Here is a 25,891-nt window from a genome sequence, read left to right as displayed (position 1 = left end):
GAGGGAGGGAGGGAGGGAGGGAGGTGGAGCCAGGAGAGATGGGCAGGCAGGCAGGAAGCCTCTGGAGGAGGAGGAGGAGGAGGAGGAGGAGGCTGGTTGTTGTAGTTTTCTAGCGTAGGGAGTGTTGAGTGCTGAGTGCTGAGCAGGTGATGTTGACTGATGTAGTGTTGTTGTCCAACAGGCTGTCTCCACAGAGGAGGTACTTCTTTGAGGTGGTCCAGAAGCAGAACGACAGAGGGACGGACCACGTGGAGGTGGCGGTGAGTGTTGGTGGTGGACCACGTGCTCCCTCCCCCCTCCTCTTCCTCTTCTCCTTTCTCCTGGCTCCTTCCTCCTCCATCTCCTCCTCCTCTCCTCTCCTTTCCTCCTCATTCATGATCTTTTCTCTTTGTGAAGGGATATCCATTGTCATTTACACAGTAGGTGTGTGTGTGTGTGTGTGTGTGTGTGTGTGTGTGTGTGTGTGTGTGTGTGTGTGTGTGTGTGTGTGTGTGTGTGTGTGTGTGTGTGTGTGTGTGTGTGTGTGTGTGTGTGTATGTGCGTGTAATAAAGTGTATGTTGCATGTGTTTGTTTTTTCACAGTGGAAGCTCAACCAGGAGGGTCTGAAATTCATGGTCATCGGCTCTGACCACATATCCCTCTACACCGGTAAGTCACACACACACACACACATTTTGCCCACTCTCACAGCTGTGTTTAGACTAGTGTTATTTCAGTGTCTTGACGTGAGTGTGATGTCCTCTCTGCCCCCCCCCTACCAGACGAGTCTGCTCTGAGGATGAGTGATGTCACTCACGTACCACAGACAGCCGCCAGTCACACACACACACACACCCCCAGCAGCCAGTCCAGCCATGGTGCCGACATGCTGAGAGAGGACCCCCGAGACAGCTTCTACCAGGGTAAGACCACGCTAACACACACACACACATATACATATACATATAACACATACATATAACACACACACACATATACATATACATATAACACATACATATAACACACACACACATATACATATACATATAACACACACACACACACACACACATATACATATAACACATATACATATAACACACACACATATACATATAACACAGACACATATACATATAACACACACACACACATATACATATAACACATATACATATAACACACACACATATACATATAACACAGACACATATACATATAACACACACACACACACATATACATATAACACATACACACACACACATATACATATAACACAGACACATACATATAACACACACACACATACATATAACACACACACACATGTACATATAACACATATACATACTAGCTAGTAGAGATTGATAGATTCATGAAACAGATTATCTCATTGTGTGTGTGTGTGTGTGTGTGTGTGTGTGTGTGTGTGTGTGTGTGTGTGCAGTCCCTCTGATAGACAGCAGGTACGTAGAGAATGTGTTGCCTGACTGCTCCTACAAGCCCAGCTATATCATCAAAGGCTTCCCTCTGCTCCGGTACCAGGGCCTGCAGTTTGTAAGTGCACTATACGTTACCTAACACCCTATGTTACCCTACACCCTATACAGCATACCCTACACCATGGGTTAGGCGTCTGGGCGTGTGTGTGTGCGTTTGTGTGTGTGTGTTCACTTTTGTTGACTCTTTGGTCGATCCTTCTTTCCAGGTCCACATGTCCTACATCTACCCCAATGACTACACACGCCTCACACACATGGAGACAGAAAACACCTGCTTCTACCACGAAAGCCAGATGTATTTGGACAGGTAACACCTAAGAGAGACTTGGAAGGGAGAAAGAGATAGAAGAGAGACAGCACAGGAGGGGTGTTTGAGAGAAACAAAGGGAAATGGAGAGAGGGAGAGAGAGAGGGAGGGAGAGAGAGAAGCGGAGAGGGATTTGTTTCTTGTCTGTCATTGTCTTTTGTTCTCCTGTGTGTTGTCTCTCGTATATGGAGTATACAACAGAGGAACAGATCCTATGTCAAATAAAATCAGCATTGTCATTCCAACCACTACCAGCAGATGGCGCATCCCATTTCTGCAGCCTTTCCCTGATGTGTGCTCTTGTGAACTTTCCCCCATGGATTAAGAGGGGAATGGGTTGGAATAAGAGCCCATGCCAAGACCAATCCTATCCTTCAAACCCACATGGGCAAGTGCACAAGGTTCACGTTCGTCATGACATCAAGCGCCCTCTGCTGGTATTGTTTGGAATGACAACACTGAGTTTATCTTACATAGGATCAGTTACTCTACTGCATACTCTGTATAGATAGAGAGGACGCACAGGAGAACAAAAGACACGCAATGACAAACAAGAAGCATCTCCCTCTCCCCTTTCCTCCCTCCCTCCCTCCCTCCATCCCTCCCTCCCAATGCTGATATTATCTTCCATATGCTCCTTCTCTCCAGGTTTGGTTTCTCTAAGTACATGAGACTGGACCAACCAGCGGGGCAGGAGAGAGTGGTCCGAACCAGAGGTATGTTGCTGTGTTCACCGGTCACCTTCTACTGAAATGGTCCTTTCTTACCGATAGGGTGTTCTTACCGTCTCCTCCCTCTTCTCTGATTGGTAGATTTCGGCGTCCACCGGAGGGAGTTTGTCCCAGATGAGGGGGAGGAGTTAGAGGACAGAGTCCGCTCTAGACTGGGTGGAGAGGAGGAGGAGGAGCCTCGGGAAGAAGAGGATGCCCCTCTGCCTGACTATGGAGATGACTACGATGATTACGCTCTCCAACGCAGACGCAAGCTGTTCTCTGTACAGAGACTCAGGAACACGTCGGACACACACACGTACAAGAGGAAGAGGAAGAAGAGAGACAACACACATCAGTCCAAACCAGAGAAACAGAAACCAGCAGAGAAGCTCATACCAGCAGAGCAGAGCCAGCAGAAACCAGCAGAGAAGTTCATACCAGCAGAGCAGAGCCAGCAGAAACCAGCAGAGAAGTTCATACCAGCAGAGCAGAGCCAGCAGAAACCAGCAGAGAAGCTCATACCAGCAGAGCAGAGCCAGCAGAAACCAGCAGAGAAGCTCATACCAGCAGAGCAGAGCCAGCAGAAACCAGCAGGGCTAAATATTCCCCATGCACTACGAGAACCAGTCACAGGGAACACGGAACGACTCCGACCAGAGGAACAGCCCAGATTAGGAGGCGGGAAACCCGAGGAACAGCACAGAGTAGAACACATTAGGCCAGCAGAACAGCAGAGACCAGCAGAGAGAGAACAGCCCAGATTAGCAGAGAGAGAACCGCTGGGACCAGCAGAGAGAGAACAGGGTACACCAGCAGAGAGAGAACATCCCAGATTAGCAAAGGCAGAACAGCTGAACCCAGCAGAGAGAGAACAGGTTATAGCAGCAGAGAGAGAACATCTCAGAGTAGCAGAGAGAGAACCTCCCAGATTAGCAAAGACAGAACAGCTGAAACCAGCAGAAAGAGAACCACCCAGGTTAGCAAAGAGTAAACCGCTCAAGTCAGCGGTGAAGCCAGTGAAAAAGACACAGCGCCCCCTGGCTGCTCTCGTGAGGCCCGGTAAAGGAGGCGAGGTCGACCAGGTGAAGCAGCTAAATCATCTGCAGCCTCTGACGGACAGTCATGCCTCCAAGGTCTCTCCGGGGAGGAGTTTGGTGGACCACTCTCTGGAGCTCCAGTCAGTGGTCACTCAACGGTCCATCGCTCTTCTACCTGCGGTCGAACCACACACCGAGAGGCTCGACCAGAAGGCGACCCTTACCAGGAAGAGTCTCAGGGGCCGAGAGACCGATACAAACTCACTACAGCACGGGGACATGCATAGGGCCATGGTCAGGGGGGTCAGGGGAGGGCCACATGTGAGGGGTGACGTAGGAGAGGATGGTGGGATGAAGATGCTGGCTGGAGGGGGTGAGAGAGGGGATGAGAGGGGGTATGATGAAGAAGAAGTGAAGGACATGGGAGGGTTGAGTGACTCACTGTGGGCCCTGGTGGGAGACTCTGAGGGGGGGGGAGAGGAGCTGACCTATGACCTGACCCCTCCCCCCGTGTATGACCCCGAGGTCAACTGGGTTCAGACGTTTGATGTGAACTCCCTCGACCTCCAGGTGCTCCGCTCCGATTGGATAGACCTGCGATGTAACGTCTCCGGCAACCTGATTATGCCCCCTGGTGATGCCCTGCCCGTCGTTAAGGAGTTCATGGATAAACTCAACCAGAGGCATCATGGGTGAGTGTGTGTGTGTTACTGTAGATGGTGTGTGTGCGCTTGCTTGTGTGTACTGTAGATTTGGATGTGTGAATGTGAAAAAAACCATTGGCGGGAAAACCGTTGATGTACAACTCTTATATCTGCACCAACATGCCAAAGATTTAGCTTTTGACTTTATTGGGCATCCCAATAAGACATGTGAGTAAAGTATGAACCCTCTCCCCCTCCGTAGGCGTTTCTCCCTGGTCCGTGTGGTGAATGTGGAGAGGCGTGTGGACGGGGCTCAGGGCAGCAGGTACCTCCTGGAGCTGGAGCTGAGGGACCTGAATGGCCAACACCTCCGCCTGTCAGAGTACGTCTACACTCTGATTCGCCGCGGCCGGCCGTACCCCAGGGGAATGCCGCCCCATCATCCCGCCCCCGAAATGTTGCTATGCAACCCTGTGGGCTTTCAATGGGACCCTATTGCTACTGTCCACTTCATAGTACCGGGTATGCACACACACACACACGTGCGCTCGCTTTCTCTCTCTCTCTCTCTCTCACACAACCTACTGCTACCGTCCACCTCTTTATGTTGATGCTTTACTGGTGTGTGTGTGTGTGTGTGTGTGTGTGTGTGTGTGTGTGTGTGTGTGTGTGTGTGTGTGTGTGTGTGTGTGTGTGTGTGTGTGTGTGTGCGCGTGCGTGTGCGTCTCAGTGAAGAACCAGGCTCGTTGGGTTCAGCAGTTGATCGTTGACTTGGAGGGTCTGTACCAAGCAACAGGAGACCCCAACTTCAACCTCATTATCACTGACTACAACAGCACTGATATGGATGTGGAGCTGGCACTACACGTCTCCACACTTCCCAGGTGTGTGTGTGTGTGTGTGTGTGTGTGTGTGTGTGTGTGTGTGTGTGTGTGTGTGTGTGTGTGTGTGTGTGTGTGTGTGTGTGTGTGTGTGTGTGTGTGTGTGTGTGTGTGTGTGTGTGTGTGTGTGTGTGTGTGTGTGTGTGTGTGTGTGTGTGTGTGTGTGTGTAAAGGCTTTCTGTATCAAACAGCAGCTGAGAGTGTATTTGTGTGTTTAGGTACCAGTATGTGAAGCTGAGTGGGAACTTTGAGCGCTCAGCAGGCCTCCAGGCAGGCATCGACCTCATCTCTGTGAGTATGACGTCACAATAACACAGACACACACACCGGAGAAGAGGGCATGTATCTCATTAGTGGGCTTGCTTCAGCAAGTCCGACAGTCGTTATTCATGGGCTTGCTTCAGCAACGATACGTTTTCATCCCACTTATGGACTTGAATGGGATGATGAATAGATAACCTGATTCTAGATCTTTAGCTTCATCCCTCCCTTTGTTCTGCCCTCTCTCTCCCTTTCTCCCCCCCCACCCCTCTCACACCCTCTCTGTCTCCCCCCCAGGATGACCACAGTATAGTGTTTCTATGTGACCTCCACATTCACTTTCCTCCCACCATCATTGACGCTGTGAGGAAACACTGTGTGGAAGGACGCATGGCCTTCGCTCCCATAGTCATGAGACTGGACTGTGGGGCTACGCCCAGAGACCCCAAAGGTACACACACACACACACATATATATATATATATATATATATATATATATATATATATATACACACACATACACCACACACACACATATATATATGTACACACACACACACACATATTTATATATATATATACACACACACACATATATATACACACACGCATACACACATATACACATGCATACACATGTACACACATGCACACACACATATACATGTACCTACAAGCACTTGTGAAATGGGATCCTGTCATGACAACCTCTCTCTACTGTACTGTGTTTCAGGGTACTGGGAGGTGAATGGTTTTGGGCTGTTGGGTATCTATAAGTCAGATCTGGACGCAGCAGGAGGCATGAACACAAAGGACTTCACAGACCGCTGGGGAGGGGAGGACTGGGAGTTACTGGACAGGTGTGTGTGTGTGGGGAGGGTGGGGGGGGTCTGAACCTGACATTTATACGCCTTCTGTTACCTCTCCTACGTTCTCTGGGGTTTTGATTTATATTTTTTTTAGAACCTGTTTAGAAACATATTCTGCTTGCCATATTCTGCTTTAACCCCCCCACCCCCATCCTCCCCCCCGCCAAGATAGTCACTCTGTTGCTCTCCCCTGTCTCAGGATTCTACAGTCAGGCCTGGAGGTGGAGAGGATTTACCTGAGGAACTTCATGCACCACTACCACTCCAAACGCGGCATGTGGAACCGACGCACGCAACGCAACGCCGCGTAACCCGCGGCGACGCCACAGCCGGGACCGTGGCTAACCAGCGCACTTTAACCCCCCCCCCCCTCCCCCTTTGCCCCCACCACGCCTCCTTGCCACTGACCAATGACAGCTGCGATTCCTGACACTTGATGACGTGAAGTCTCCTCTCCCTCGGTCTGTGAGACGGTACCTCTAGCTCCAGGGTGGCGGGGGCGATGGCGGCGGTGGTGATGACGATGGAACTCACTCCGCATAAGATACTACTGATTCACCTTTCTTTATTTTTTTTACGATACTACTGATGATTATTCTTACGTGGACTCGAGAAGACACACTCGAAGAGAGTCCACTTTTCGCTCTTACCTTGTGGACATTTCGCCTCCTGCTTCCCTAAAGCGCCGGTGCCTCTGGGAGAGACGTAGATAAGACTGTCGGACAGCGAGGACAGAGACGATGACCGGCACGACACTGTGGATTGTGGATTAGGGTTAGAGTTAGGGTTAGTGTGTTAGGGTTAGTGTGTTAGTGTTAGTGTGTGAACGGAGGGTAGGAGCTGCCAACCCAAAGAGCTGACAGACTGTCAAGTCACACACACACACACACACACACACACACACACACATGCAAATACACGCATGCAAATACACACACGCAAATACACGCACGCAAGCAAACCCTCCTTCTCACTATCAACAGTCTCCTTTAACTTAAGCAAATCAGGAGAGGGGCGGGGGCGGGGGAGGGGAGGGGAGGGGGGGGGATTCCAGGTTGCAGCCGTGATGCACGGACGATCGGATCTCAGTGACAAGACCTGGGGAAGTGTTTGATATCTCAGGAACCACGTCACATATCATACAAAGCAATCGGCTGTGCTCCGCAGAGCCACCACCTGCCACCAGGGCTGGGTTGAGCCAGGGTCCAGTTCCACCAGAGTGTGTTTGTGTGAAAACGCAGCTCTGTTGGTGGGATTTTATTCTCTTGATATTACCGTCAGGTGCCTTAGGAACTCTGACATGTTGGAAACGTGACTTTATTTATTGCATTCGTGACCAGATTTATCAATGGGTACATGACTTTACAAGTGTGATGTGTTTTTTTTGTTTTTGTTTTTTAAGGCCTATTTCATATAAAAATGAAATATTTTATCTGACAATGTGACTTTAATTCAGGTACCGGGGAAGACTGGATGCAGACAATCCCTCACAAACGAATGTGCATTATCAGACCTAATGGATATAACGCTGTGCCTTCTCCATAACTTAAGTACTGATCAACCTGGTGAAGATAACTTGATTTCTTACCATAGCTGGGTACAAGGGGAGGCTGGTGGAGGTAGAAATCAGAGGACGGACTCATTGTAATGCATGGAGAGGAATGAGGAACGATATCAAACACGCTACTCGCTCCATCCCATACCATTACAATGAGCCCCTCCTCTGATTTCTACCTCCACCAGCCCCCCCCCATACACACACACACACACACACACACACACACACACACACCTGCATTCTGTCTGCTCTATGTAGATCAGGGGTTTTACTCTCTATACCTTTTTAAACTGCCGCTTGATTTCTGAACCAAGAAACGGGCAGCCATCCACTGACATTGATTGATTGATCCATTACACCCCAGGGGAAAACTGGACTGGGTTTGTGGACCCTTGCATGACGCACTCCCTGCCTTAGCTGATCTACTGGACTGTGTCCACTGTATATTATTATTGTACAGGGATGGGCATCAGTCCTCAGGGGACGCAGGGTCTACTGGTTTCCTTTCTTTTCTTTCTTTTTAAGATTCTGATTTAGACCTGAAAAGCCGTGTGTGTGTGTGTGTGTGTGTGTGTGTATGTATGTGTGTGTGTGTGTATGTGTGTGTGTATGTGTGCGTGTGTGTGTGTATATGTGTGTGTATGTGTGCGTGTGTGTGTGTATGTGTGTGTGTGTGTGTGTGTGTGTGTGTGTGTGTGTGTGTGTGTGTGCGCGCACACCTTCCAATCAGTGATCAACGAAGGAGAGAAAAGGAGGAGAGAAAACCAGTAGACACTAGCGATACCACTACCACTTCCTGCAATACGCTGCCCTGGGAGATTACATGGTATACCAGACATAGGAAATAGCAATGAAGATATAGTGATGAGATGTCATAGAATAATGTGTGTTTATCTGTCCTTTCGTGTTGTTTAAGTTACTTACTTTCAGATTTTTCACATTCCAATGCATGGTGCTGTGTGTACCTGTCCTCCATGGTGGCTTTAATAAGTGGAAATGAGCCCAACAACGAGCTTGTCTTGTTGTCGTCACTTGCTGTATCATGGGTATAATGTACCAAAGTGTTTGGGCTGCTGCAATCTGAGATTACTGGCGTCTAACAGGAACTAAGTTGTTTGTTGTTATTTTTTGTATTTGTTCGTACATGCCATCCTGCTCTCCTGTGTAGACTAGCGTGGGGAAATACTCGTGGGAAAAAGGTGCCTGTGCCTGTGTCTGTTTTGTTTAACCCGATAGAGAGGCTGCTCTTCAACTGTTTGTTATTTACTGTTCTGATTGAGTGACGTCCTTCTGTCCTTATTGGTTTGGGTCTTAGTTCTGCTTTCTCAGGGAAAGATCTACCACTCCATTGCCTTGACAAATCATGAGAATAAATTGTTCATAAAAGTGGTCATCGTTTGTTAATCATTTCACTGCTTGTCAGTGTGATATTTGAGCTCCATAAACATACAGTTCCAATTGTCCCAAATATATATGGTTCAACAGTGTCATCATAACCACTTAAAAACTATGCTGAAACATAACCATATCCAGAGATGTTTTATAAAGTGTTGTAACGCTTTATTTCAGCCAACAGTTTTTGCATTAGGATACAGTTCTTATTGCCTGTTAATGTCTGTCTACCATCTCAAAATGAGTTATTACCAGCCATTTTGAATCTGTTGGTTTTAACCAACGTGTAATCATAACCTCAATCAGTGAAACAGGAAGAGAAGTCACTACTAATTAAAGGAGAAAAGGTTGTCTGAGGATTAAAGATGTGCAGCTCTCTTGTTTTCAGAACTCATGTTAGAACTGATGTTAATCTGCTCGTTCATCAACTAGTGTGTGTTGGAGGCACAGGTCAGCCACCTCTCTAGCCACTTTCTGCAGCTCCATGTTCCTGTCTGCAGGGTGCAGCACGGCCCTCAGGCTGGCCCAGAACACCCTGCGCTTCTGCTCCTCCGCCGGCCACTCCAGATAAGTCTGCTGCTGCAGGAGCGTCCGCAGACGCAGGAACTTCCTGGGCAGGGAGTCGGCAGGGATGGGCTCCAGCAGCACAAACACCAGCGAGTCCTGCCGCTCACACAGGGCGCGGTGCTGCGCAAAGAACAGCTCATAGTTGCACCACTCACTACGCACAAAGTTCTGGGACAGCACAAACAGAGTCTTATAGCTCTTCTCCACACAGTTGATGATGTTGTCGATGATCCCATAGCCGGGAACAAAGTCACGCTGGTGGACACAGAGGTTGAAGTGCGCCCCCTCCAGGTGGGGTATGAGCTGGGAGTCCACCCAGTGGCTGTCCCTCTGGCTGTAGGAGATGAAGGCGTGGTAGTTGAGGGCAGCGTGCAGCAGTCGCTCCGCCTCCCTCTGCCCCCGACGCTTCACCCGCACCCACACCCACAGCATACGCAGATACCAGGCTCCATCCACAGCATAGAACACCAGCCCCACCGCTGCACACACACACAGGACAGTGGGCAGCCACACAGCCAGCTGCAGCCAGGGGTCACATGACAACCTCCCTGGGTGGAAGTCACTCAGAGCTGTTCCAGCCAGGTTGGAAGGAGAGGAACACTTGTAGTCAGATGGCCAATCCACCAGTATAGATTTGTTGAAACTGGTCACAAACCAGTACAGATCACAGTCACAGGTGAAAGGGTTATGTCCTGCTTTGAATTTCCTCATATTGGGCAGTCCTGTGAATGAGTCTTTGTGGAGAGAGTTGATGTTGTTGTTGTCCAGGTGTAGCTCTTCCAAGGACAGTGAGTGGAGGTTTGGAGGCAGACTGATAATTTTGTTAGAACTCAGAAAAAGAGATTTAAGATCATTCATAACCCGAATGTTATCTTGGCTGAGGCTCTCTATCCTGGTCTGTGATAGGTTAAGGCTTCTGAAGTAAGGAGAGAGGTGATTGAACACAGTGTTCCCTAAGGGGTTCTCACTCAGAGACAAGTGTGTGAGGTGAGAGGGCCAAGAGGGCCTCTTGTCTAATATGATTCTATTTGCACTCAAATCTAGATATGTCAGACGACTCATTTGGTTGGTGTGGGCAGCAATAACATGGAGATCACAAAACTCATTTTCTCTCAGGATGAGTTCAGTGAGAGCTGGGAATATGGGGCTGTCAGCACATTTAAAATTCCATAGCCCTATGCTCTTTAGGTGCTGTTTGGAGAGGTCCAACACCTGGAGGTGTGGCAGGTCGCAGATCAGATAGCAAAGCATGAAGTTCATTTCAGTCCCTGTGATCCTCAACTTGACCAGAGAAGCCAGAAAACTTTCATTGATGAATATCTTCGGTATACCAAGAAAACCTTTGTTGACGTTATCATATGAGAAGGCTCGTAAATTAGCAGTTTTGTTAAATCCTGGGATGTTGTGGATCTGGACCCCCTCTGGAGTATCTTCGGAGTAGGTTGTGTTCACACAGGACAACGTTTCAATTGGAGATTGGAAGATGTTACGAAACACAGTGGTCGTTTGAGAACTTTTTACAGACCAATCTCTGAAGGTGATTTTTCTCAGGTTTTTCATATGTCTTAGCTCCTCAAACAGATCCACTGAGAGGTTGCAGAGGTTTGGGTTCACTATGGTCAAATTCGTCACTTGGGAACTGTGAAGATCATGCAGGATATCCTGCAGCACTCTGGGTGTTTTACAGAAGGCCATGTTTAGGGTCAGCTCTTGCAGTGATGAAAGTTGAGGTAAAGAACCAGGTTGGTATTGGTCCATCTCGGCCCCAGAGCCCAGCTGCAGTGTCTTTAGAGGGATTGATTGTAGAGGAGAGAAATCAGCCTTATTTATAGACGTTACCTGTGGACTTCCAAGAGAGAGGGAGGAGAGGCTGTCAAGGCTCCTGTAGCTCAGCCCCAGGCTGTAAGACTCATATAGGTTATCTGACAGGTCTAGGACCCTGAGGTGAGGTAGGGAGCCCAGATCAGGGATGACAGCCAGGGCGTTGGAGGAGAGGTTGAGCAGCTGCAGCCTGCCGTTGTCCTGGAAGGCGTTGGCTGGGATGGAGCAGAGCCGGTTGCCCTCTGACCAGTCTCTCTCAGCCCTCTTACCTGGCTTTATACTGACACACCTTTAAGTAATATTTACTTTATTACTTCATGAATGTCCAAAGGGTACATTCAATGACAGCAACTTTAAAGCACAGGGCAATTTATTACAGGGAAGCAAGAACAGCAGCAGCAGTATACTGTACACATAAGCACCCCCACATAAGCACAAAAGCATAAAAGTGTGATGCATCAAACCTACAAATCCTGCTGTGCTGACAGCTTTAAAGTTGCTGTCATTGAATGTACCCTTTGGACATTCATGAAGTAATAAAGTAAATACAAATGTTATGGCTCTTGATGCTCTTTTGCTTCCCTGTAATAAATTGCCCTGTCTGTGGCCTTAACCTGATTCAACTGTGAGGTGTGGTGTGTCAGTATAAAGCCAGGTAAGAGGGCTGAGAGAGACTGGTCAGAGGGCTTAGACACACAGGTCTGTTTGTCAGGATGGAAAGCTGCTCCTATGCTCCTCTCCTGGCTCTCCTGCTGCTGCTGCTGCTGGTTGGGGATGTGAGGGCCTGTGGGCCTCTTCAGGAGCCTGGTGTGTTGTGTTCCATCACCAGAGACACCAGCAAAGATCTCTCTCACCACAACCTCACCCAGGTGCCCTACCACCTGCCAGAAGTCATACAATCCCTGGATCTCTCCTCCAACAGCATCACTTCCCTGGAGGATGGACACCTGCACAGTCTGCCAGCCCTCTGCATCCTCAGCCTCAGCCACAACCGGCTCTGCTCCATCCCAGCCAACGCCTTCCAGGACAACGGCAGGCTGCAGCTGCTCAACCTCTCCTCCAACGCCCTGGCTGTCATCCCTGATCTGGGCTCCCTACCTCACCTCAGGGTCCTAGACCTGTCAGATAACCTATATGAGTCTTACAGCCTGGGGCTGAGCTACAGGAGCCTTGACAGCCTCTCCTCCCTCTCTCTTGGAAGTCCACAGGTAACGTCTATAAATAAGGCTGATTTCTCTCCTCTACAATCAATCCCTCTAAAGACACTGCAGCTGGGCTCTGGGGCCGAGATGGACCAATACCAACCTGGTTCTTTACCTCAACTTTCATCACTGCAAGAGCTGACCCTAAACATGGCCTTCTGTAAAACACCCAGAGTGCTGCAGGATATCCTGCATGATCTTCACAGTTCCCAAGTGACGAATTTGACCATAGTGAACCCAAACCTCTGCAACCTCTCAGTGGATCTGTTTGAGGAGCTAAGACATATGAAAAACCTGAGAAAAATCACCTTCAGAGATTGGTCTGTAAAAAGTTCTCAAACGACCACTGTGTTTCGTAACATCTTCCAATCTCCAATTGAAACGTTGTCCTGTGTGAACACAACCTACTCCGAAGATACTCCAGAGGGGGTCCAGATCCACAACATCCCAGGATTTAACAAAACTGCTAATTTACGAGCCTTCTCATATGATAACGTCAACAAAGGTTTTCTTGGTATACCGAAGATATTCATCAATGAAAGTTTTCTGGCTTCTCTGGTCAAGTTGAGGATCACAGGGACTGAAATGAACTTCATGCTTTGCTATCTGATCTGCGACCTGCCACACCTCCAGGTGTTGGACCTCTCCAAACAGCACCTAAAGAGCATAGGGCTATGGAATTTTAAATGTGCTGACAGCCCCATATTCCCAGCTCTCACTGAACTCATCCTGAGAGAAAATGAGTTTTGTGATCTCCATGTTATTGCTGCCCACACCAACCAAATGAGTCGTCTGACATATCTAGATTTGAGTGCAAATAGAATCATATTAGACAAGAGGCCCTCTTGGCCCTCTCACCTCACACACTTGTCTCTGAGTGAGAACCCCTTAGGGAACACTGTGTTCAATCACCTCTCTCCTTACTTCAGAAGCCTTAACCTATCACAGACCAGGATAGAGAGCCTCAGCCAAGATAACATTCGGGTTATGAATGATCTTAAATCTCTTTTTCTGAGTTCTAACAAAATTATCAGTCTGCCTCCAAACCTCCACTCACTGTCCTTGGAAGAGCTACACCTGGACAACAACAACATCAACTCTCTCCACAAAGACTCATTCACAGGACTGCCCAATATGAGGAAATTCAAAGCAGGACATAACCCTTTCACCTGTGACTGTGATCTGTACTGGTTTGTGACCAGTTTCAACAAATCTATACTGGTGGATTGGCCATCTGACTACAAGTGTTCCTCTCCTTCCAACCTGGCTGGAACAGCTCTGAGTGACTTCCACCCAGGGAGGTTGTCATGTGACCCCTGGCTGCAGCTGGCTGTGTGGCTGCCCACTGTCCTGTGTGTGTGTGCAGCGGTGGGGCTGGTGTTCTATGCTGTGGATGGAGCCTGGTATCTGCGTATGCTGTGGGTGTGGGTGCGGGTGAAGCGTCGGGGGCAGAGGGAGGCGGAGCGACTGCTGCACGCTGCCCTCAACTACCACGCCTTCATCTCCTACAGCCAGAGGGACAGCCACTGGGTGGACTCCCAGCTCATACCCCACCTGGAGGGGGCGCACTTCAACCTCTGTGTCCACCAGCGTGACTTTGTTCCCGGCTATGGGATCATCGACAACATCATCAACTGTGTGGAGAAGAGCTATAAGACTCTGTTTGTGCTGTCCCAGAACTTTGTGCGTAGTGAGTGGTGCAACTATGAGCTGTTCTTTGCGCAGCACCGCGCCCTGTGTGAGCGGCAGGACTCGCTGGTGTTTGTGCTGCTGGAGCCCATCCCTGCCGACTCCCTGCCCAGGAAGTTCCTGCGTCTGCGGACGCTCCTGCAGCAGCAGACTTATCTGGAGTGGCCGGCGGAGGAGCAGAAGCGCAGGGTGTTCTGGGCCAGCCTGAGGGCCGTGCTGCACCCTGCAGACAGGAACATGGAGCTGCAGAAAGTGGCTAGAGAGGTGGCTGACCTGTGCCTCTAACACACACGCCCAGGACCACCACCTAAGGTCATCTGATTGATCAGATGAATTATTTTTTAGTCTGGGAGGTTGGGTCTAACTGTACAAAGACGTGAAGGCTGGCAAACGCCACACTCACACACACACACACACACACACACACACACACACACACACACACACACACACACACACACACACACACACACACACACTCACTCACTCTACTCCAACTACAGGTGTTTCAGTGATATCACTCCAAGGACAGTCACTGACATCTGTGGACATCCATTGTTTATAATTAGACTGGAATTCACTCCAGTAAGGGACAGAGGCTAAGTATATCCTGCTTCTGAAGGTGACTATAGTGTACGTGTCCCCGCCTTGTCACTGTCAGGCTGTCATACAGCAAGGTCACTGCATGACAGAGACAACAGCACTGACATAACACACAGACAGCAACATGGAGATATATGTTATGATTGTTTGAAATTGTTGCATTGGCTCATGAAATGCAATGGAAGTTATATCAACAATCTTATTCGAGAAAATGCTAAATGTAATGTCGCAAGTGACAGACACAATCATAGTTTGTTAATTGATTTCTCTGTCCCATGAGATGCACCTAACTTTTGATGACCTTGCTCTGCTGGTACCTCAGAAATAAAATAAAAACAGGGAAGTTGCTGTCCAGAACATTTTCTTTATTTGCCTTCTGTCAATGATATCTACGCTGGGAACTATAAAACGTAGTATTCAAGTTTTTAACTTCACATCAGTTTTTATGAGTGATGATCTGATGTCTGTTTTCGGTGATGCAATTTACCCGTGTTGTGTCTCCCATGAGTCAATATGCCAAATAGAAGAGTGACTATTTACACGTTTATTGTATTGTATACATAACAGCAACATTGGACAGTTCACAGTATATATTCACATAGCTTCACTACGTACTTAATATAAAAGGTACTACTTGAGAAAACATTGATTCGAATAAATACTGCTGTGATTTGAAAGACAGGCTCAGTCTCATAGACACACTGTACCATGCAAGCAGCACAGCAGTAGCAGCAGCTATACATCAAAAAAACAGTTAAATACACATAAAACACATAAACAGACACTCAGGTGAAGTCTAAGGCAGCCATGTTTGTTGCTGTTCTGCACCCTGTTGTTTTGGGTTGACTGGGACCGCTCAATAACCATCAGAGCCCAACAGAAAGCTCTGTCTTCCAGACATGGACTATTCCTCCTCACTATGTCCCAGTCAGAGAGGGTCTGCGTCCCAATGACCTCTCCTTGTCTCCTTTCCTTCGTGACAAGCAACTGAAAGGACTACTACTCTCAAGTCCTCCGGCTGCCCTCTGACATCGGACACTCAGCGCTTCAAACATGACCTGTGGTGCAATGATGTGTAGACTCACCTTAACACTTTTACCTAGCAATCCCCACTCTCCCAATCCTCCCCTCGCATTTTCACCCCTTTGCTTTGCTACCTCTCTAATAACCCTCTCTCTCTCCTTTATCCTTTACCCCTACTCTCCTCCACTCCTCTTCCTCAGTGTTGTCATTGAAGCCTGCCCCGAGGTTGTGAGGAGCTATCCTATTGGCCACCACCAGCGGCGTCGAACATCTTCTTCCTGCCATCCATTCCAGACATGGCCTCCACGTTTTTACGCCAGTCGCCCACCTCCAAATTCATATCCTAAGAGGGACAACCAAGACCACACCATACAACATCAGACCAGATGGACCTACACATACAGACCATTTATCATGAGGCAGAGCGTATCATTACTGATCAGAGCAATGGTTCGCGGCCATTTCACATGCTTGTTTGTGTCCGCGGTTTTCAAGAAAGTATGTGTGTGTATTTAATAATAATAATAATACAACTTTCTAAGTTGGCCCAAAAGCGATTTTACAATAGCAAGTGTTACAGGAACTACAATACAATATACCATTTAAAAAAAAATACAATACAATACGAAATACAATAACTGTGATGATGTCTGTGTGAGTGTGTGTCTGTTCTGTGTCTCTGTGTCTACTGTTTGTCCACATTCATACCTTCTCTTGTTTGATGTCCTCCTTCTTGACAGACTTGAGGTTGGACCTCAGGTCCATGGAGCCCTTGTGCTTGCTACCCAGGAGGGCTCTCATCATCTCGTCTGCAGACACTCTCACCTTCCTCAGGGCTGGTTTCTTAAACTTCCCTCCAAGGTCCAGCACCTTCAGCTTCAACTCATGGATCTGGATCGCAGATGTCATCATCATAATTCAGTTCAACTTCAATGTATTAAAACATTTATCATCGCAAAAAGAATCTCAAAGCGCTGGACAAGATAAAAAAGGAGCAGGAAAAGAGTCCAAGAAGCTAGTGGCAAAAAAAACATTTGATTAATTGAATTTTTTTTTTAATCAACTGACAGCCCTAGTAATAATCATTGTAATTACCAATTGCTACACTGTTCCTACAGAAATGAAGGCCGTAACCGTAACCAAACCCAGACCTTAACCTTAACCGCAACCCTTAGTACGATGTAAGCACATTGTAACAGTGGGTAATAATCATACTTGTCACAGTGCACTACAGTAATTACAAAGTGTATGTGTGTGTGTGCGTGTGCGTGCGTGTGTGTGTGCGTGCGTGTGTATGTGCGTGCATGTGCGTGTGTGTGTGTGTGTGTGTGCGTGCATGTGTACGTGTGTCTGCGTGATTGTGTGTGTGTAAAGGCATACGTACGTCTTTGTTGTTCTTGTTAACTTTGGCCTCACAGTCGTAGCGCTCTTCATCCACCACATCAATCTTAGCATGGAGCTGCTTACACAGTTTCTAAACAACAACAACAACAACAACAACAACAGACACACAACATCACTGCAAATGACAAAAAAAAAAACACAGTTTCCACATAACATGTCAAACAGACATATGTCCACATTACACACCTTCGGAAATATAAACAAACCTCCATGACTGAGTTACAGGCTGTATCCACCTACCAAACCCTGGACCACCCCACACAATGTTTTTTGTGAATCAAGTTTTGTGGTATACAAATTTTAACCCCCCCCACATTTTTTGGGGGGGGGTTAAATCTAGACCCATTATTTCTAGTGATGGAGAGTGTCAATTGTTTCTCCTACTCTCCTCTTCGCTGGCTAATATGTCTTTCACTCACTTGCAGATCGTCCATGGGTAGTCCGGACATCTGCAGGGGCTGGATCTTCTCTCCCAGGTAGCGAACCTTCTCGTCATCCCTCGTCACAGTCTCTGCCTCCAGCATCTCCATAGCACGGGTCAGCAGAAGGATCTGGGGGGGGGGGGGGGGGGCCTTTAGTACAGAAGCTCACGAGTGGCTACACAAAGCAACACAAAGCCAAAACATGGCATCTTATCACATCTCTGTGACTTCCTGATTCACAGACACACGAAACAGGAATGTTTCAATGATATTGCTTCATACTAACCCTGGTGGAGGGTGAAGAGGGGAAGAGGTAAGGATGAAAGATGGATGAGAGAAGGGGAAGGTTGGAGGGGACGGGAGGAAGAGCGATAGTAGAGATGAGAGAAGGGGGAGAATGAGAAAGGATAGGTTTAGATTAAAAACACCTGTGTCTGAGGGCTGGGAGGGTTTGAGTAAGGCCCAGAATGTTCCTGGTCAAGTCATGTGGTGAGAAAAAACTCTGTTCGCCAGGTATGACATGTTGCAGTGTGTCCTTTACCCGAGCGGGTAAAACATCACACAGCCAAAGCCTTTACCTTCAGAGAAAGCCTACGGGAGGCCGAGATCTTGGACTTGGGCTGGAAATAAAACAAAAGAACAGAATAAAGTCCTGAACTCAATATCAATAATAGCTCAAAAGATGTTACTGTGCCAGTTAATTTCAGTGTAATGTCTTTATGTCAGCTTTTATGCTTGTTGTTTTCAGGTAGTCGGAATGTTAGGATTGTTCTATAAATAGAGTGGGAATGCTATGCATGGTTTTGTTGTAGTACTAGGAATCTGTCAGAGCGTAATGCTAATCATTCTTTAGCCACGTGATAAACCCCTGTGTGGTGTACTATTCTTTTTACACACATCACTACAGCTAGAGTATCTGCTCCTTGGTGAGATGGGCAGCCTGCTCCAGGATAGAGAGGTCTAGGGCCTATCCCACAGTCAGCCTACAGCCACACACACACACACACACACACACACACACACACACACACACACACACACACACACACACACACACACACACACACACACACACACACACACACACACACACACACAGGCCAGTCCTACCACAGTGATTGAGGACAAGCAGCTAGAGCAGAGACCTAGGGTGCTAAGTGTTTCATGTGGTAGTTACCTAGCAACTATACTTTGATTGGCTACAAAATGACGCGTCATCATATATGCATTTTGGGTGAATAAAGTCAGCCTTTGCACTCCAGAATGTTGTTGACCATTTGGGGTGAGTTTATTCACCCTCGGCACTGAATGAGTTAACCAGCAACCCTGCTGTTACAGTTACACAACCACCTATAACATAACATCCTTGGCAGAGTTTGTAGTGTTTTCATAAACAAGACAGGCTACACTACCTTGGCCTCCGCCTTGGGGTTCATTGGCCTGGGGGCCTATAGGGAGGGAGACACAAACAGAAAGGCAGTCATTACTATTAATCAATCTGCCTCTCACTCACTCACACACACACAAATGTTATGATTACTGTCTGTAAAATGTTGAAGAAAAACTTACATCACTGCAACAGCCATTTGGGGAAGAAGGCAGAGAGAAAGAGAGAAGAACAAAAGAAACATGCAGTGAGAGAGAGAAAGAGATTGAGAGAGATAGATAGATAGTGACATCATTTAACAGACTACTGAACTGAATGATTAAGAAAAACGTGAAACAACCACAAAATCCAGCCCATATGACAAAATGAAAAGAAAACAGAACTTACTCATCAGCCATTGTGGAACCCTTGAGAGAGATGTCTAGAGGTTCAGCTGTCCCAGAGACGAAAAGAGAGAACCTCATGAGACAAAATGACAGAGCCACATCACATAAACCTCAGACTGGTGTGTGACCAGACATAAATTAACTTTAACTAGCACCCATCACAGAACCAAACCTAAACAACAAACGGCAATAAAGCATCTTGATTGATACTGCTAATATAACTGAACGTTCGGGTACCTGTGCTGTGTTGCGCTGTAATATACTCTTTCTCACAGACTTTTGGACCGGGGTAGCTTTTATGGGAGCGCGCGCATACCGGACGGTAATTATAGCGTGCGCTCTGTTAGGGTTTGGCAACACGCCACGCGTAAAACACGCCGACCCTACCGCGACCCATTGACACCACCATAAATCAGTTTGTCACGTGGGATCAACGGGATGATCTCTGCTTGTTAACTCAACCGGCCCCCCCCCAATTACATAGATTCAAAGCCTGACAAGATTAGCACTAAAACATAACACAAAGCATTGCTCCATGAGATCAGTAGGCTACACAACTGATTGCAGCTCTAAATGCAATGACTTAAAACAGCTTATAATCACTAATCACCTGTCCTTAACATCACAACAACAAAGAGAACTCAGTGTATACTCAAACCTATGGTGCTGTGTTTGGCCTACTGTATAGGCTTGTGTGTGTGTGTGTGTGTGTGTGTGTGTGTGTGTGTGTGTGTGTGTGTGTGTGTGTGTGTGTGTGTGTGTGTGTGTGTGTGTGCGCGCGCGCGCGTGCATGTCGTCTACTCAGAAGAGCAAGCGGCATGTTTGGACATCCTGTTTGAGGTGTTCCACAGCAGATGTCTCCATGCTATTTATTCAGTAACCTTTCCACCGCTATGTCTGTCTTTCACACAATGCTCCCTTCCTCCCACTGAGCGTCTGTGAGGGAGTGACACCCACCCAGCCCTAGACCATCAATCACGGCAGACAGACTCACCACGAAGACAGCCCTGCTGTCAGCGCAGTCCCAGTCCTCTCTCCAGTCCTCTCCCCAGCCCAAGCAGACTCTTCAGTCCTCTGTCTCCGGCCCCAGAACTCTCTCCAGCCCCAGCCCTCGCTCCTAAGGCTGTGTAACCCAGTTGGGATGGTAAACTCACTCCTCACGTTCAAAATAGCGTAGCTGGTTAACATGTATTTAATTTTTCTGGTATTTGAGGAGACGGTCATGTGTGTTGGCAAGTCAGAGGTCGCAAGTTCGAGACTCGGTTGGAGCCACTCGAATTGCGGTTTGCAAAAACAGCTTGATGTCTGTTTCACCTGGCCCCAAGTCCCGGCCCTCTCATCAGTCCAGCCCTTATCCACAGCCCCTTTTTCTTTTCAACCCCAGCCTTCTTCTCAGGACATCTTCCCAGCTTCCACAGCCATCCATTGGGCCTCAGCCTACAGCTCCAGACCTCTCTCCATCCCCAGCCCCAGCCACTCTCCCCCAGCTCCAGACAAGTCCAGTCAGACCACAGTCCCACAGCCTTCTGTCTGATCTGTGTTCCTGGAAGTAGTTAATTGTCATGGGTCACAGTCCAGACTTTACGACCGTAAATCATGATCTGTGCTTCCCAGGAAATCCAATGGGATTGCAAGAAATAAGTTATGATACATGCTGCAACATGTACTGAACAAAATCATGCCAGTATTTCCAAATGATGTGGTGCTTGTACAATATGTGGATGGAGAACCTATACGGATATATTCCACAAGCAGTTTAACACAAGCAGTTTAACACAAGCAGTTTAGCAATTCCACAAGCAGGTATTCTCTCTAATTTATAACAATGCAGAAACATAAGCGAAAAAGTCGCCACTGATGTAGGCTACATGTAGTTTGCTGTTACTACCACGCCTAAAACAAGTGTAACACTGCTGTTAATGGCAAGTGTGCACTATTTACTGATGAAAAAGAGATCGGATCAATCTACTGGTGCAGTAAGCCACTGTTAAACATTTTACGTTTGTTCCTTTCTATAAACATGTGAACGACTGTTTTCAACATCTATGCCCATGCTGTGATTCATGTTCATCAGGGTGAGTCCTGAAAGCCGACCTTCTCCCATTCTATTGCGCAGGTGTAGGTTTTGACGTGTCTTAGGCAAGAAAATGAGCGTTCTGCCTCACATCTTCCGACAGGAAGAGTACAGCCAATCCTCAACAGAGTGCAGATATGTGGAAAGATGTCTTTGTCAGCATGCTCCTCGAGGCATTCTGTCATGTTTAGTAAGGACAAGGAGTTTTCTGGCTCTCTGGCCCAGTCCAGTCCAGTCCGGTCCGGTAGCTCTGCCACTCTTTTACCTCAGCTCGCAGTGAGAGAGGAGGCATTTAAAAATACATGATAGGAAAAACTGTGCACGCTATGTACATTTATTTAGGGTTTTATTTTACAACCATCTTTGCAAAGGGCCTACACATAGTATGATCAAGAACTCTCACCAAGTTTTGAAGACTGTGGACAAGATCAGATCAAAGTTCTTCGTGGCTGCGTGGAAAAACAGTTTGGCACATCTCTGCGAATATCCATTAGTAGCACTCTGGTATTCTGTTCTAAACGGTCGAAAAACTACTGTTTTGCAATCTCTGGGGAAAGAAGTCGTGAGGTGATTGAAAGAGAGGTTCAAACATATTTGTAGCACTACTTAAGCCTAGGCTACGTGCCCCCCCCATGAAAAACAAAAAAATACAAATAAAATCAAACTATAAGGAAATATTATGAGTGCCAGGAATGGAACTTTTACATAACGCTATTATTTTAGTGCGGTGGAGAAACTTAGATCTAGATCTATTTCACCAATAGGCTCAGTTTTTTTTTTTTTGCCAAAAAAGGGGGGACCCCCTAGACCCCTGATTGTGAATCCTATCTGCACACCAATTGAACTCATTGTCCTGGCACATTGCTGTTTCACTAGAGTTACCATATTCATTGAGGCTGAATAAATGCACGCAGCTGTTTCAGAGTCGGGGTGAGTTCAGTCCCTACAGCTCCTGGCAATGGGCCATGAATCGACCAGTCCACCTGTCTCGTTCCATTTTGAGTCCTGCATCCTTTTTCTAACCTCCTTGTCCCTTGTCATGTTCCCAGATTTCAAAAGACTGGATGTCAGTAGGTGGTGATGTCATTGTCTTTTGACAGGTGGTACTACTCCTCTGAGACGCGGGTCTCTCGACAGACCAGGGAAGGCAGCCTCTGGACCTGACATGAGATTAGATTGAATTGGGTTTCTTATCTCATCAAATCCCCATTTAACCACTGGATTCAATAACTAAAGTAAGAACACTCACCATAACCTTGGTAAGGGGGAACCATGGGGAGGAGGGGGCTGAGAGCAAGGCTCATAGGATGGTTTGAATATCTGTGTGTACAGCGACTCACTCCCCCAAAATACCAACCTATCCTCTCACGCATCCCCGCCTGGTGTAGACTAAGCAGGTGACAAGCTCAAGGCTCTGTGATTTAATTCAGAGAAACCCAGCTGACAAAGGGTTTGCTCTATGCTTCTATTTTAGGGTTGGGGTTAACCCTATCTTTCTCTGTCACACACACACACACACACACACACACACACACACACACACACACACACACACACACACACACACACACCTACTGTAGTAATGTTGTGTCCTTTTATTAGTGTATTCATTCATGACATGTTTTCTCTGTCTCTGATCCTGCCCTCTCAGTGTGGAAATGTATTAACCCCTCTGATGGTCGATCCACTATTCAGAGCCACAGCTCTACAAAATGAATGTGGCGATGAGGCCCCCCAATGGGTACAGGTTAGACAGCCTATCTCCCCATTGGAAGGCTAGACATGGATGGATGAGTCAGGGTTGTTGGGAGCAATGGGAGACCTTACTGGGTAAGGCTCTTTTTGGTTTTCTTATGGGTTTAGGTTGTAGAGTTTATATGAGTTTATTATATATTTTTTGTATATACTGTATATACAACCCTTTACATAGAAAGGTGTCGTGGACTGTGACCCTCGACATCATTAGTTGTAACCAGCTCCACACTCCCAGCACAGTAGGTGGCGGAATGCCCCTTTTCAGTCGTTTAACGCGATCCGCCGCCATGAAGAAGAAATAATTCGCCAGCGAACTGCCGCAATGTGTGTCACACTGTATTTCAAACAAATTTGTTTAATTTTTAACCCAACCGAGGTAACATTGTTTAAGTAGTCGCTAAACGGCCGAGTAGTAATCGTTCGAAAGTGAATGCTTAACACCTCGTCAGTCTTGAGTTGAACAAAACCTCCAGCTAGCTGTAGCGGTAGCGTATGTTATGGGAGAGACGAGGAGGTCAGGCGAGCGGGCTGTCAACAATGACAATGTCCGACTGAAACCCTGCTGGTTTGACAGCTATCTCGTAAGACATTCTGGTAAGGGGGTAATCAACTACGAATGAATAGATATGTTAGCAAGCTAATAAGCGTGATTGTGTAGTCTCCGTAACGGGATAGAAAGAGACAAGGCCGTGGTTCGCAGGGTTGCAAGTCAGTGAGTCAGTCAACCGCAATGCAGTACAGCTAGCCAGTGCTAGCTATCTGTCAAAAGGTAGCTCGTTAGCCTATTAGCCAGGTCGAGGGTCCGTCTAATTGCTGGAATGGAATGAAACGCTCCAGTTGTCGAACGTGATCAAACACTGATCTCAAACGAAAGTTTAAACTCTCATAAATAATTGTTGTTCTCTATTTGCAGCTTCTGGTCAGTAGGGATTTCATGAGGGGTACATGCACACACCTGATACGATGTCATGAGAGCTACGGTTCACAAAGTTGAACGTTCTTGTTCCAGGGATAAGTCAATTCCCATATACACCAAATGGAATAGTTAGCTTGGGTAGGTTTAAGGCTAGAGCTAAGTTTAGCACATTTTAGGGTTAGACTGGAGCTAGGTTTAGGGTTATGGCTGGAGCTAGGGTTAGGGCTCCAGTTAAGGCTAAGGCTACATTTAGTAGTAAGTATTGTATCCAAAATGTTCTGGTTTTCTGTCCATCTTGTGCTCAGGCTGCACATGGTCAGATCAGCTTTCTCACAAGTGTCCCTAACATTGCTCCCCCTCATGTCCCCATTTTTGCTCTCAAAAATCTGGTCACCTTATTCATTGGATGCACCAACTTATTATTTGCTCCTTGTGTTTAGACATGTACCTAATAGCTTAAAGAGGCTATTTAGGTCAGAAGGTAGATCAGTGTATCACAGCTTACAAACAACATATGGCTTGCTCTGTAAGGCTGCCTGCCTACTCATGCCAAGTTAGTTATGTAAAACAGTTCCCCTTAAAAATGAAGCAACATTACACTTGGCTAACTCGATGAATTTAGAGCTACCTAAACTGCTAGTGTTGCATGTCCCACGCCTTGTTAGTGCCTTTCAGGCAAACAACAACAGTTTAGCCTGTAGCTAGACCTGTATTTAACCCGTTAACTGGTCGGCATTGTGATTCAATGACTTATTATGTCAATAAATGCATTAACATTTGTTTTCCATTCACAGGTTTAACGTCAACAAAAAACTGAATCATGCCGGGGAAGTTGAAGGCCAAAATCGTGGCGGGGCGCCACTTGCCTGTAATGGACAGAGCCAGTGATCTGACTGATGCCTTTGTAGAGGTGGGTGGAACGGTCTAATTTAGAGTGCTGATTACACATCTTTTTTTTTATTGAGAATGAAAAAGACTGTTTATCTTTGTACAAGGGGATTACTACTTGGTTTATAGTACCCTTATAAGCACTGTAATTGAAGATAATGAAGTTGAGCCTCATTGACTTGTTGTATCTAATCCAGCTCTAACGTGTCATTATTGAGAGGCTAATCCTACAACTAAATCCAACGTCTGAATCTTTTAACGTGACGTTGTTGAAGTTGTCGAACACATTGCAGTGTAGTATCTGATTTATCTGCTCTGCTTGTAATGCTTATATATATCCATATATATATCTTACAGGTCAAGTTTGGAAACACAACTTTTAAAACGGACGTTTACCCCAAATCACTTTACCCACTGTGGAACTCGGAGTGGTTCAAATTTGAGGTAAAACATTATTTGATTTCTTGGCTGTGAAGTGACAACGGTCTTGTAGGTGGTAGTGAATGGCAGAGGATCCGTGTTAAAAGAGGCTCTATATAATGAAGTCAATCTACACAATGGTCCTGTTGATCACGGTTTCCCAAACTGTTCCCTCTCCCTAA

The 25,891-nt window shown here is 47.0% G+C and overlaps 5 protein-coding genes across 9 annotated transcripts in view; 3 read left to right on the top strand and 2 right to left on the bottom strand.

Moving 5' to 3' along the window:
• Positions 1–7,270, top strand: part of b4galnt3b (beta-1,4-N-acetyl-galactosaminyl transferase 3b) — a 13,950-nt gene extending 6,680 nt beyond the window's left edge. Inside the window, exons 8-20 of the mRNA XM_083665732.1 lie at positions 182–260; positions 583–649; positions 763–903; positions 1,434–1,543; positions 1,695–1,795; positions 2,444–2,511; positions 2,608–4,237; positions 4,452–4,711; positions 4,920–5,073; positions 5,289–5,361; positions 5,629–5,782; positions 6,067–6,193; positions 6,402–7,270. Coding sequence (XP_083521858.1) covers positions 182–260; positions 583–649; positions 763–903; positions 1,434–1,543; positions 1,695–1,795; positions 2,444–2,511; positions 2,608–4,237; positions 4,452–4,711; positions 4,920–5,073; positions 5,289–5,361; positions 5,629–5,782; positions 6,067–6,193; positions 6,402–6,513 — 3,076 coding nt within the window. The 3' untranslated portion in view covers positions 6,514–7,270. The remainder of the gene's footprint in view (positions 1–181; positions 261–582; positions 650–762; positions 904–1,433; positions 1,544–1,694; positions 1,796–2,443; positions 2,512–2,607; positions 4,238–4,451; positions 4,712–4,919; positions 5,074–5,288; positions 5,362–5,628; positions 5,783–6,066; positions 6,194–6,401) is intronic.
• Positions 7,271–9,560: 2,290 nt separating this feature from the next.
• Positions 9,561–11,414, bottom strand: LOC310801663 (toll-like receptor 1; the record flags this gene model as incomplete). Its single annotated transcript, XM_083665731.1, has 1 exon — positions 9,561–11,414. One exon carries the CDS (start codon positions 11,412–11,414, stop codon positions 9,561–9,563), a length of 1,854 nt encoding a protein of 617 aa, XP_083521857.1.
• An 839-nt stretch (positions 11,415–12,253) lies between these two features.
• LOC310801661 (toll-like receptor 1) lies at positions 12,254–14,716 on the top strand (the record flags this gene model as incomplete). Its single annotated transcript, XM_083665728.1, has 1 exon — positions 12,254–14,716. One exon carries the CDS (start codon positions 12,254–12,256, stop codon positions 14,714–14,716), a length of 2,463 nt encoding a protein of 820 aa, XP_083521854.1.
• A 1,582-nt stretch (positions 14,717–16,298) lies between these two features.
• tnni1c (troponin I, skeletal, slow c) lies at positions 16,299–22,771 on the bottom strand (the record flags this gene model as incomplete). Its single annotated transcript, XM_083665727.1, has 7 exons — positions 16,299–16,400; positions 16,766–16,948; positions 17,442–17,531; positions 17,881–18,012; positions 18,462–18,503; positions 19,296–19,331; positions 22,754–22,771. 7 exons carry the CDS (start codon positions 22,769–22,771, stop codon positions 16,299–16,301), a joined length of 603 nt encoding a protein of 200 aa, XP_083521853.1.
• Positions 22,772–23,792: 1,021 nt separating this feature from the next.
• Positions 23,793–25,891, top strand: part of c2cd5 (C2 calcium dependent domain containing 5) — a 30,192-nt gene continuing 28,093 nt past the window's right edge. For all 5 annotated transcript variants that reach the window (XM_083665933.1, XM_083665935.1, XM_083665934.1 and 2 more), the window contains exons 1-3: positions 23,793–24,079; positions 25,196–25,311; positions 25,647–25,733. In XM_083665933.1, coding sequence (XP_083522059.1) covers positions 25,222–25,311; positions 25,647–25,733 — 177 coding nt within the window. In that variant the 5' untranslated portion in view covers positions 23,793–24,079; positions 25,196–25,221. The remainder of the gene's footprint in view (positions 24,080–25,195; positions 25,312–25,646; positions 25,734–25,891) is intronic.

Source organism: Argentina silus (genome assembly GCF_951799395.1).
Source record: "Argentina silus genome assembly, chromosome: 3".
Taxonomy (NCBI): domain Eukaryota; kingdom Metazoa; phylum Chordata; class Actinopteri; order Argentiniformes; family Argentinidae; genus Argentina; species Argentina silus.
The sequence above is the reverse complement of the archived record's forward strand: the minus strand, read 5'-3'. Positions and strand labels throughout refer to the sequence as shown.